This window comes from Parus major, chromosome 22 (genome assembly GCF_001522545.3).
Source record: "Parus major isolate Abel chromosome 22, Parus_major1.1, whole genome shotgun sequence".
NCBI lineage: Eukaryota > Metazoa > Chordata > Aves > Passeriformes > Paridae > Parus > Parus major.
The window spans coordinates 2,259,156-2,271,428 of record NC_031790.1 but is presented as its reverse complement, the minus strand read 5'-3'; the positions used below and the strand labels follow the sequence as shown (position 1 = coordinate 2,271,428).

The following is a 12,273-nucleotide window of genomic DNA, read 5'->3' as shown; positions in this document are numbered from 1 at the left end:
TTCCCACAGCTCAGACAGAGAGAATTGCTCTTTCCCTCCTCTCCAGTGCCAAGGGCTGGTTTTGGACACAGAGAATTCCCCTCATGGGCATGGACTGGAGCCCTAATTCCTACGAAAACCCCACAAATGGCACCTGGGAAAGCCCATCCCAATCCTGGAACTGAGACCCAACAGGTCCCATCTGCAAAGCTCAGCTCAGAGCAAGGCACAGACAGCGCCTAACTCAGAACTGAACCGCTTCAGGATTGAATGAAGAATTCTCAAAATTCAGCGAACACTGCTTCCAAGCCCCAAACCGAGGGGAACAGAAGCCATTTGTCACCTGCCCCTGGCAGCAGGAGCCCCACAGGGGACACGCACCGGTGGCAGTCGTGCCAGACCCAGGCGTGGCGGCCGTTCTTGGGCCGGAAGTCGGACTGGCCGTTGTTGTGGATCTGGGAGGAGAAGCGCAGCAGGCGCCGGTAGCCCGAGGTCAGTGAGGTGTTGTGGGCTGAGCTGGCCAGGCAGTTCTCCTCCAGAGCACACTGCAGCAGGAACATGGGCCTGTCCTCCAGGTAGGCCGTCTGCTCCACCAGCTCCGCATTCAGCACCAGGTCCGGGGCAGCTGCAGTGAGGAACAGGTGGGTGAAGTTAAATAAAATCACCCCAAAAGTGGCTGCTGGAGGGGAGGCTGGTCCTGCCCCTGAGCTCCTCAAAGTCACAGACTGGTTTGGGAAGTGGTTTTAAGGATCAGCCATTTCCAGTACCAAACACCTGCCACAATCCCAGGTTGCCCCAAGGCCTGTTCAACCTGGCCTTGGACATTCCTAGGGATGGGGCTGCCACAGTTTCTATAGAAATTCCATTCCAGCCCCTCCCCACCCTCCCAGGGAAGGATTTCTCCTGAATATCCAATCTAATCCTACTCTGAGTCTGAGTAGGAAAAGCCTGGCAGGGAATGATTCACCATACAGGAATATGGACCTTAAATCCCATCCCATTCCACCCCCTGTCATGGGCAGGGACACCTTTCACAATCCCAGTTCACTCCAAGCTGCCCTTGGACACTCCCAGGGATGGGGCAGCCACATCTAGAACCTCCCCTGGAGGAAGAACTTGTTGCCTGTTCTGATGTATCCAGCTCACCCTGTTCCCCTTGCACATCCCTTGTGCCAAGCTGGGATAAATCCCGAGTTACTCACTCTCCGAGCAGGACACGCCGGCCCCGAAGCGTCCCCCTCCCCTGGGGCAGGACACGTGGGCCCCATCGTGCCGGCAGTGGGACAGGGACATCTCTGTCCCTGAGCACTTGACTCCACTCATGACCACATCATCGGCGCTGACGTCCCCGTGCCAATACCACGTTTCCTGGGCAAAAACAAAAAGGCAGGAAAAGGCATTTCACACATTCCTTGGGGTTTTGTGGCTCTTAGGGGAATTTTTACCTGCCTAAAATGTGGATTTTCCCACCAGGGAAGTTCAGGGCAAGACCCCACATTATCCAGGAGGATCTTGTCAATGGGTGCTGGAGCAGGGAACTCAAGGGGAGTTCCCTGCTCAGGGGAACAGAAGTTTTGTCACCAAATCCTTAAAAACCTTGAATTCCATCCAGTGCCGCAGGCAGGGACACTTCTCACTGTCCCAGTTTACTCCAAGCTGGCATTGCACACTTCCAGGGATCCAGGGACAGCCACAGCTCCTCTGGTAATTCCATCCCAAGAGTTTATTTCTCAATATTCCACCTAACTCTGCCCTGTGGCAGTGGGAAGCTATTCCCCCTTCTCCCATCATTCCAGTTCCTGATGAAATTCCCTCTCCTCTCACCATTCCCCAGTTTTACAAAACTCATGGGAATGACGGACCATCAACACCCAAACCCAAACTCAACTGGGAGAAGGGGAGGGGAGAAAGAACCTGAAAAATTCCAATGAGACCTGTCCATGTCCGAGCTGGGAGCAGCTTCCAGGAAAAGAAAACCCCAGTGTCCCACGGCTCCCATTGGCCCTGGCTGTTTGGGAAGGCTGGGAGCACACAGGGCTGCCCTGTTCTGCACACTGGGGCTTTATGCTCCCAGAGCTGGGGCAGCATAAGGGCCTTCTCTGTTCCAAATTCCAGCAGCCTCAGCTCAGGGAAAAAAAATGCCTTTTCCTCGCTGGAATCTCAGGGCTGTGTCAACAGAGCCAGGCAGTCAGAAAGGCTCAGGGATGTGGAGATCCTCAGCTCCTGGTATTTGATAGGGGGAAATCACCTGGAGGAAGCAGTTGGAGCAGGGAATGGTTCCAGCAGCACGTGGGCAGCTCCAGCCTCCTTCCTGCTGGGTGTCCCAGGCCAGCGTGTCCCTTGAGGCCTTGCAGATCCCTCCTTGGCCATGGAGAATGGTTGTCCATAAGCCCAGGGTGGCAGAGGTCATGGAATGGTTTGGGTTGGAAAGGACCTTAAAGCTCATCCCAAGGGCAGGGACACCTTCCGCCATCCCAGGCTGCTCCAAGCCCTGTCCATCCTGGCCTTGGACACTCCCAAGGGTGGGGCAGAACCAAGGTGCCAATTCTGGCCCTGCAGAAGCTGGGAGGGTTTGGGGCAGGAGAGAAGCAGGGAATTCCAACAATTCATGGAGCTGGATGAAGCCCCACTGCTCAGGGCTGCAGTGGAGCAGCCACAGGAGCAAAATCCCATTTTTTCAGGAAACCTGACACCAGTTTGAACCTGACCTCTGCATTTCAGAGAGGGACAAGAACCTGCACGCAGTCGCCAGGCTGAGCAGGATCAGGGAATGTGGGGAAACCCGAGCTGAGAGAAAATAACAGAGAACTCAGGGAAGCAGAAGGTTTGTCACCCAATCCTGAAAAATCTTAAAGCTCACCCAGTGCCACCCCCTGCCATGGGCAGGGACACCTTCCACTATCCCAGCTTGCTCCAACCTGGCCTTGGACATTTCCAAGGATGAGGCAACCACAGCTCCTCTGGGAATTCCATCCCAGGACCTCACTACTGTCCCAGGGAAGAATTTATTCCCAATATTCCCAATAACCCCACCCTCTGACAGTAGGAAGCCATTCTCCCTTATCCCATCATTCCAGCTCCTGATGGAGTTCCCTCACTTCTCATCATCCACAGCTCCTTCTGCTCCAAATCCTTCTGCTCCAAATCTCCAAATCCCCACCTCCAAGATGAGATTTCACCCTCAAGGTCTTTCCAGCTCAGCCCTTGAAGTTCCTTTTGGAATGAGCCCTTCCTCCTGGTCCTCCTCACCCCACCCACCCGGCCGCAGGTGGGGCTGGGCTGGGGGCTCACCTGGAAGGCGTGGCTGGCGAATCCCAGCCCCAGCTGCCGGCACACCACCATGGCCTCCACGGTGCCCCAGTTGTGGCTGCAGACCGTGCCCCACCTCAGGGTGCCGTTGCGCTCGGCCAGCACCTCCACGCGGCCCTCATAGGGGTTGCGGCCTCCACTCAGGCGAAGCTGCGGGACACAGAACCCGTAAATCCACAGCAAAGTCCCGAGGGAAAGGGCAGCAGGTGGGGAAGAAGGTTTTGTTTCCCAGAAATTTTGGAATGATTGGATTTTCCCAGTTGGAAGTGACCCAGGCCCTGCACAGCAGAAAACTCCCCCTTAAGGATGGAGCTTGAGAAAGACTGGTGAGGGATTTTCCCCATCCCCAGACTGGCAAAAAGGAATTCCAACAAGACTGGATGAACACATTCCCAATCTTTCCTTAGGGAAAATGACTCAGGGCACTCGGGTGGTGCAGCACCGTGTCCCATCTTTGTGTGGGATCTTCCTCGAGGGGAAGGCTCTGGGAAACCACCCCAGAGCAGCACTTGGAATCTCTGCAGGGCTCGAGCTCAGGGAGTTCAGTTCTTCTCCGACTTTGGCGGGGGATGCTCCAGCCAAGCCCAGCAGCTCAATGGGCTGGAAATCCCAGCTGCAGGAATAACATTCCTTGGGAAAGCTTCCCTTCCCTGCTCCTTTAGACCTTTGGAAGGAGCACTCAGAGGAATCTGTCTGGGTCATGCAGTTAGCACGGAATGGTTGGGTTGGAAAAGGTTGAAAATTGGGTTAAAAATCATCCAGTGCCACCCCCTGCCATGGCAGGGACCTTCCACCACCCCAGGTTGCTCCAAGCCCTGTCCAACCTGACCTTCCCCATGAGATGAGTCCAGAGGAGCTCAAAACTCAGATAAAACAGGACATTCATCCTCATTTTCCCTCCTTTTTTTAGGTAAAACCTGAATTAAACACTCATAGCTTGGGTGAAACGATTCCTGCCCAAGATTCCCTCACACCTGGATCCCTCAGCTCCTCACCTGGTTCTGGAAGCCCATGGCTGGCACATTGCACCTCACAGCAGCATCTTCCTCGTGGTTGCAACCCTGGGATTCAGTGTTGAACTTGCAGTCTGTGACCGACTTCTCAAAGCCTGTGCAGTCGATTTCATTCAAGTGGATGGGACCCATTCCTTGGGGAAAAAATAGGGAAAAAAGTCCTTTTGTGTGGTGAGGGAATACCCCCAGCAGGTTGTTAAGATCACAGTGACCTCCAGCAGTCAAAACTTGGAAAAAATCCGCTGATTTCTTGTAAAAATAAAATAAAAAGCTGTGAAATTATTGTTGATAATTTCACTGCAAATTTTTTTCCAGTATTCTCTGCAACACAAGCATGCAAGAATCTCTGGAAAAGCCAAGTTTCCACTGTTCCATAATTTACAAACCTCAGCTGTAGGGATTCACAAATTGTGACCTTTTGGCTGGGTCTTTGTGCTGGGATCTGCTCCCAGTCAAGGCCTGGCAGTGAGCTGGGACCTCGACACGCTGGCTGTGAATAAAACATCCACAGGGATGAGGCGTCAGGAGAAGACATCTGGGGCAGGTCGAGGATTCCAGCATGGAGGGAAACAGCAGAGGACAACTGCAGAGAATGGGCTTGAGGTGCTGAGAGAGAAATGGAATAATTTGGGTCCTCCCAGGTTGAGCAGCGGCAGAAAATTGGAATTTCCATCAGAAAAATGTAGAAGGGAATGATCCTCCCACAAAACTCAGCTCCCGCTTCCATAACTGGTTTGAAAGCACAAGGCAGAGATGTGAATTTGTTTGGTTTAATTTCACCCACAATTAATTACTGAGTTTGGGCACCTTGGCCAGCCCTGTGTCTACCCCTCCCACCACAGCTGGACAGGCTGGCAGGACATTCCTGGGGGAGGCTGCTGGGGAATGGGAATCTTGTCTTTTTTTTTTTTTTTTTTGCTTCTCTCTCAGTAAAATCCTGTTTGTGGTTCCCATCTGGAGCTGGCAGCACTTCCCACTCATTCTGCAGCCACCAAAGGGCTGAGGGGGAGGAAGCCCTGACCAGAACTGGAGGGGGAAGCTCCAGGAATGCAGCAGGGAGCCAGGCCGACATTCCCAGCCCGGCAAAGCCACTCCAGTGGATGACAAAGATGAGAAAGGACAAGGGCAGGGCCTCACTGAGCCACAGAACCCTGGCAGGGCCGCTCTTCTTGGGGAAATTACGGCACATGAGGGCACAGTAAAGGAGCCAAAATGTGATGAAATGTGAGGAAAATTGTATTTCCTCCCATGCCACTGCACTTAAAAACTCCCAGATTAGGCCTGGCCATCCAACATTTGCCTTCACCTACTCCCTGGAGTTTAATTCCATGTTCTCCTTCCTAAGATATCAACACATCCTGAGCTCTGTGCTCAGTGTCTCCTCTTCTTGTGGAAATAAGGGTGAATTAATCTGGGTTTATTCCAGGTGGGATAACTCCTCCTCTCACACCCTGAGCTCTGCGGAGGGCACTGCTCTCCCACTTTGTCTGAACTGCGACTCCCAGCTCAGCCACTGGGAGCCTGTGAAATTCAACCGCCCACACGGAGGCTGCTCCTCCAAAGAGCCCTTGGAAAACCCAAATTCCCTGGGATGTCACTGGAAGTGTAAACACGGACACGGCCTTGAGAGCTCCCTGTCCATCCAGGGCCAAAAAAAAATCCCCTTTTCTAACCAAAATGTGACACTCTGGCTGCTGAAGGGACATCACCCAAGGGATGCTCCTGCTGATGGATGAGCAGGAGGGAAAGGGGAAAAAAAAGGAAAGGGAAATGTGTGAGAATCCAGAGGGAGATTCCAGGCTGTGGGATGGGGCAGGAACAGCATGTTCCACATTTTCCTCCCTCACGTGGCAGCCCCTAGGATGATGAAGCTGTTTCCTACATCCTGTTAAACACATCAGCACATTCCAGCCCACCATAAAGAGGGTTCTTGGCAAATCCTGTGGATTTGGTCATGTTCTAAAGCTTCCCAGACTCAGGACACCCACATGTTGTTTCCTTCTCTCCCCTTTTCCAAGCTGAAGGAATTTCCCCCATTCCTTCATTCTCAAAATTTCCCCCATTCTTTTATTCTCACAAGGGCTCAGTGTAATTTTTGTTTTTGATTCTTCTCCCAAGGGTTTGGCACCTTTTTTTTGGGTTATTCTCACAACAAGAACTTGGTGTCTTTGTTTTGGTCATTCCCACAAGGGTTTGGTGTATTGTTTGGTGGGTTTTTTTGTAGTTGCTGTTTTGTTTTATTTTTTGGTTATAATTATTTTTATTTTTTTTGATTTCCACCCCAAGAACAACAAGGTGTGGGAATCACCAGGTGGTTTCAGTTCACCTTTGACCACATTTTGGGATTTAAACCAACTCCCAAAAACAGGAAATCCAAACCTGGCTCTGAGCTGTTCAAATGCCCTTCTATTTGTAATGAGTTAAATTACTGTCCTGCTTTTAAATTGGAGTATTTGAAGTCTGACTCCAGGATTTATTTTTTGCCAGGAACTTTCTCGTAATGCATTACGCCATGGTGTGGTCCTGAAGAACTCAAAGGGAATTTCAGAGCAGCAGATGAGATAATTAAGAATTAATTACTGGAACAACTACCTGAGCAAAAGGTCAAACTCATCATCCCCAGACTTTTTTTCAGGGAAACTTTTTAAGTCACAGAATTCCAGTCTGGCCTCAAGAGACTTCTTAAGGTTAGGGAAGAAATTCCTGGTCCTCAAACGAAACATCCCAACAGAACTCCACTGTGCCCTGAATTATGGGATGGTCTTGGGGGGGAAACATTCATTAATTCAGGGCACCAGCAAAAGGAATGAGGGATTTGTCTTTCCAAACAAACTGTGGCTCTGCTGATAAATGAAATTGGATATTGAGAGATGAAGGAAAGAATGGGAGGAACCATAAATTCCAAAGGAAAAGGAAAATGTGACAGGTTGTACATTAGAAGGGGCCTGTGTGGGGCATTTTGGAAAGTCTGTGCCTCTGAAAGATTCCCATCTCCTATTTGGATCTAAACCTCTGGTGTTCGCAGATGACTTTTCCTGACACCAGGACTGCCTGGGCTATGGTGGGGCTTACCTTGGCCCAGCCTGGCTCCCGTGATGGCTTCCTTGGCACTGCCAAACCCCAGCTCCCGGCACACCACGCTGGCCGACACCAGGTTCCAGTTGTCGTCGCACACCGTCCCCCACTCCCCGTTCTTCAGCACCTCCACCCGGCCTTCCCCGGTGTTGGCTCCTCCTTTCAGCCTCACCAGGGGTTGCTGGAAGAAACAGACACAGGAGTGGCGATGCCTTTTGGGTTCTGCCTTTTTGGGTTTTTATTTTCACTTTGCGCTCCTCACAGATACATTTGGAGCTCTGCAGCCTGTTGAAACAGCAGTTGGTTTTTTCAGTGCTTTTCAAACACAGCACAGGACATGGTCTCAGGCTGCAACAAGGGAAATTTAGGTTCGATAGCAGGAGAAAGTTTTTTTACAGAAAAGATGATAAAGTATTGGAATGGTCTGCCCAGGGAATCACCATCCCTGGGTGTGTTTAAAAAAGACTGGACGTGGCACTCAGTGCCGTGGTCTTGTTTTTGGTGTTAGGGCTGGCTTGGACTCAATGATCTTGGAGTTTTCTTCCAACCTTCCAAGTCATTCTGTTGAATTCTGTGGAATTCTCTGGCCTTTCCCCAGGCAGAAAGACAAAACAATTCCAGAGCTCCAAGCCCTGGGAGTGCCTTCCCAATCCTATCTTGGCTCTTCCTGGGAACAACCTTCAAGATACATTTCATGGACAAAGTACAGACAGTGTTGAAGGCAAGGCTCCAGAGAAGGGGTTTTGGAAATTGCATCACCACCTGTCCTCTTAATTAGTGCTTTTTCTGAATTATTAATTAGGAATTATATTATTTTTATCAATTATTAATTTCCTAAAGTCTATAAATATGTACTCATCCCTATGGGGGTGAGACTTTGTGGACATCTTTCCATAACTGCTCCTGAAGGCCTTCAAATAAAGATCCTCTTTTTTATTACTCCTTTACTAATTTAATTACAAATTAGTAATTACTAACTAGTAATTACTAACTTGAGACTAAAATTGTCTTGAGTTTCGTTTCCAGGTTGGGCAAAAGGCAGCAGTGGGGTCAGTGGGATGGGTAAACCCATCCTTTACAGGGGTTATTTACGGAAATCTGGGCCTAAAAATTATCATAGAATCACCTGAGACACCTTAAAAAAAATCCATCACACAATTCCAAGGCCTACAAGTGCTGGATGAAAGGAGATTTTTATCTGCAAAGATTTTGTTGAGCATGGATTTGTTTCTCACACCTCCTGTGTGAGCAGTGAATAAAAAACCCAATCCAAGTCCTCTGCAGGTGCTTGGAATTAGGATCCTTTTTTCATCCTGGAAAAAATGGGAAAAAAAACATTTTTCATATTCCCTGGGAGATTTGCAGTAGAGTTGGGAATGGCCCTGAGCCTGTCAGTGCCCAGTTCTGGCTGCCCTCAAGGGGTTTATTTGCTGTTCACACCTCCAGCGCAGGCTCCTGGCTTAATCCAGGACCAACACTGAGCTCAAGTCCTATAAAACATGAGCCTGAGTGCTCAGTTCTGACCAATAATAATATAGAAATTATATATAATAAATAATAATGAAATAAGAAATAAAAAGGGGAATAAAACCATCTGGCATTTGTGGTCAGAAATAGACAGCTGAGTGGCAGCTCCAGTTCCACTCATTTCTGGGTTTATAATATTTAATTATTGTCTGTTAATCACCCACTGCTCTCCCCAGTGCCGAGCTGAGCTGGGTTGAGGTGGTGAGAGCAAAGCTTTAGTTTGGGAGCACCAAAAATCCTTGGCTTTTCTGACTGGGATCATGGCTGGAGCTCTTTCTCCAGGCTGGGGTCACACCAAGGACACACAAAGCCTAAACAAAGGCTTAAGGAATTACTTGGCAGCACGTGCGGCTCAGGAGATTAACAATGATTTACAAAACCTTTCACCTCCCAGAGCTAAATCCTGCAAGCTCTGGCGCAGGGAATGGCTTCCCACTGCCAGAGGACAGGGACAGATGAGATACTGGGAATAAATTCTCCCCTGGGACAGTGGTGAGCTCCTGGGACAGAATTCCCAGAGAAGCTGTGGCTGCCTCATCCCTGGAAGCGCCCAAGGCCAGCTTGGAACAAACCCAGCCGAAGGTGTCCATGGCTGGGAGTGGGATCAGATGACTTTTAAGGGTTTTCCAACCCATTTTGGGATTCCAGGCCAAGCTGGGGCTGCTCCCTGCTCACCTCCTGCCTGAAGGCCTTTCGGAAGCCGCTGTGGCTGCTGGGGGCAAAGGCGCGGCCGGGGATGCAGCTGACCACTGCGGGCATCCCACTGTCACAGCTGCCGTTCTTCCCAGAGCCCACCAGGTGGTTTCCCAGTTTGCAGCTGGAAATGTGAGCCTCGTTCCCAGTGCAGTCCATGGAGTAAGGCCAGTAGTGCTGCTTCCTTCTGCTGGCAAACATTCTGGAAGGGATCAAGGAGAGGGGGGAAAGTTAGGGATATGTAACCAAAAAAAAAAAAAAAAAAAAAAGAAGGATTTTGCTAAATCTTGGGAAGACCTCCAAGATCATCAATTCCAACCACTTTCAAGGAAATAAATCCCTGCAAGAACTAAAAAACCTGAGCAGGAACCAAAGGTGCAGCTCCAGCAAATGTCACATTCCCAGGAGCACAGATCCCACCCCAGGCAGGGATCAGCTAATTCCAAACAGACAAAGAGGATTTGTGCAGATAACTGGGCTGGAGAGCCCCCAAAAAACCTTTTCCTTTTGCTGACCAGCAGCTATCAGCTGGGATTGGGAAAAATCCAAAGCCTCTCCGGGCCTGTGTTGACAACCTGGGAGCAATTTCCGAGAGCACGAGCAATTCTCCCTCTGATTTGTTCATAGCAGAGCGGCTTGGCAGCAGCTCCTGCTTCTCTCTCCCAAACTTCCTGGAGCTGCTCCAGGCACTCCTGAGGCAGAAGGGGCACGTGTGATAAACTGGGAAGGGAAGGAATCCAGCTCCATCCTAACTGGGAGGCTGCCAGAACGGAAAGGAATGGAAATATGGGTCAGGTCGGCCTCAAAATGGAGTTAAAAACACAGGGAAGGCTCCGGGGAGCCCAGGCCCTGCTGGAATCTCCACGTGGCTCCGTGTGATCCCGGTGCTGCTCTTCATTCCAGGAATCTCTGCCACGCAGAGCTGGGATCCAGGGATTAGCTGTGACACACGGCACAGTGAGGCGGGTGGAATTTGGGGAGAAAAAGCAGCAGTTCTGGTTTGCTGCAGCACAGAGAGCAGCAAAGAGACTTTCTGAGGGGGCATTTGGGAACTCTGCTGGGCAGGTCCAGGTTTTCCCAAGTTTTTCCCCTTTAGGATTTAGATTTTGCAGGGATGTTTGAGGGGACATTTTTCTCCCCTCTGTTTGCAGAGCTCTGCTGCCCAGCTCAGCATTTCTGCAGGCTCTGCTGGCTCCCAGCCTCCCGCTGGAACCCGATCTCTCCGGGCTGAGGCTGCGGATGGATCCAGCCAGGCTGGAGAGGGAGCTGCAACTGCATCCCACGGTGCTGGAAAAGGATGAAGCAGGGCTGAGATCCATCCCAGGGATGGACTCTGCTCTCCTGTGGGGAAAAGTGGCTGTCAGAACCCACCTCTGGCTCTGCAGAGCTGTCAGGGACTCCCTGAATGGAGAAAAAAGGGATGGGAAAAGAGGAATAGAGTTAAAATCTAAAAAATAAACCCTGGGAGGGTTCAATACAGAGCAGCCACTTCCCAGCTGTGCTCAGGACAGAAGGGAGGACCCGAAGGAACATTTTCATCCTTCACAGACAGGTCCAGAGAGCTCCATGAACTCCAGAGCAGACAAGAACCAGCCTGATTTAGGGAAGCAGGGATGGGGATGCCTTAGAATAGCAAACAATGACCTCATCCTGGAAATTTCATGAGGCATCAACATCTGGACGGTATTAACAGTCCTTGGGAGGCTGGGGAGAAATAAAGCCCCACCTCTTATCCCCAGACTGAGCCTATGTAAAAAAAGCAGAATTCAGCTGATCTTTCCAGCCAGAAACTCGGGGCTTTGCTGATGTTTCGTTTTTAACACAGAAGGGTCCAGCTGGGATCAGTGGGAGCCCAGGGTGACGCTGCTCAGATCAGAGGTGGGAATGAACATTCCTGCTGGGAGAGTTTGGCCAGTTCCAGGTCAAGCTGGAATTCAAACCATTTCTACTGGTGAGGAGAGAGGGATTTTCATCCCAGAAAAGCTTTAAAGAAAGCATGAGTGGAGCCCAAGGGCTGAGGGGCTGGATAAGGAGCACTCGGGATATTCCACGATTCCATGACTTGGGGAGTAGAGAGCAAATCACTGCACATAAACTCCAGGAAATTCACCCAAATCCCACTGAGCAGAGGCTGGGGAGCTTTTCCTCAGGGCTGTGAGCAGAGGGCTTAACCCTTGGGAAATTCCTAAAGTTACCAAGGTGCTGCCTTCTGCCTCAGGGAGGAGGGAGGGAAGCCAGGTGTGGGTACGGAGGAGCCCACAGAACCCGAGATCCTGGCTCTCTCCTGGAGGCAAGACACCTTTCACTCAGAGAGAGATAATGTGTCGCTCCCAGGGGTCTTTGAGTTAGTTTTGTTAAACTGTTGTGCCCCATTGGTGTCCCCCCTGCTGTCCCACCCCGATACAGGTATCTCGGGCTTCCCCCCGCCCCTCTCCTTCCCCATAAATATCCCGGCTTTCCCCCTGTTCCAGAGATTCGCTGTTCCTGGCTCCCTTCGCTAAAGCCCTGCCCGAATAAAGGTTTGTGCTTCGCGGAACGCTGGACCAGCTTTCTCGTCCCTTCTTCCCATGTCACCTTGTTATAAATGAAAGTTCTGAGGTTCAAATTGTATGCTCATGTTAAGAGGTCTTGGTGTTGTAAGTCCCGAAAGGGTTCATTGTTAAGGAGTTCTTATTGG

General features: G+C 50.6%; 1 protein-coding gene across 2 annotated transcripts in view; it reads right to left on the bottom strand.

Annotated features, from left to right (window-relative positions):
• Positions 1-12,273, bottom strand: part of LOXL2 (lysyl oxidase like 2) — a 48,073-nt gene that overhangs the window by 7,789 nt on the left and 28,011 nt on the right. For both annotated transcript variants that reach the window (XM_015648914.3, XM_033519446.1), the window contains 6 exons: positions 9,579-9,798; positions 7,374-7,557; positions 4,284-4,435; positions 3,271-3,438; positions 1,182-1,347; positions 361-604 (listed from right to left, as the gene is read on the bottom strand). In XM_015648914.3, the coding sequence (XP_015504400.1) occupies positions 361-604; positions 1,182-1,347; positions 3,271-3,438; positions 4,284-4,435; positions 7,374-7,557; positions 9,579-9,798 (1,134 nt within the window). The remainder of the gene's footprint in view (positions 1-360; positions 605-1,181; positions 1,348-3,270; positions 3,439-4,283; positions 4,436-7,373; positions 7,558-9,578; positions 9,799-12,273) is intronic.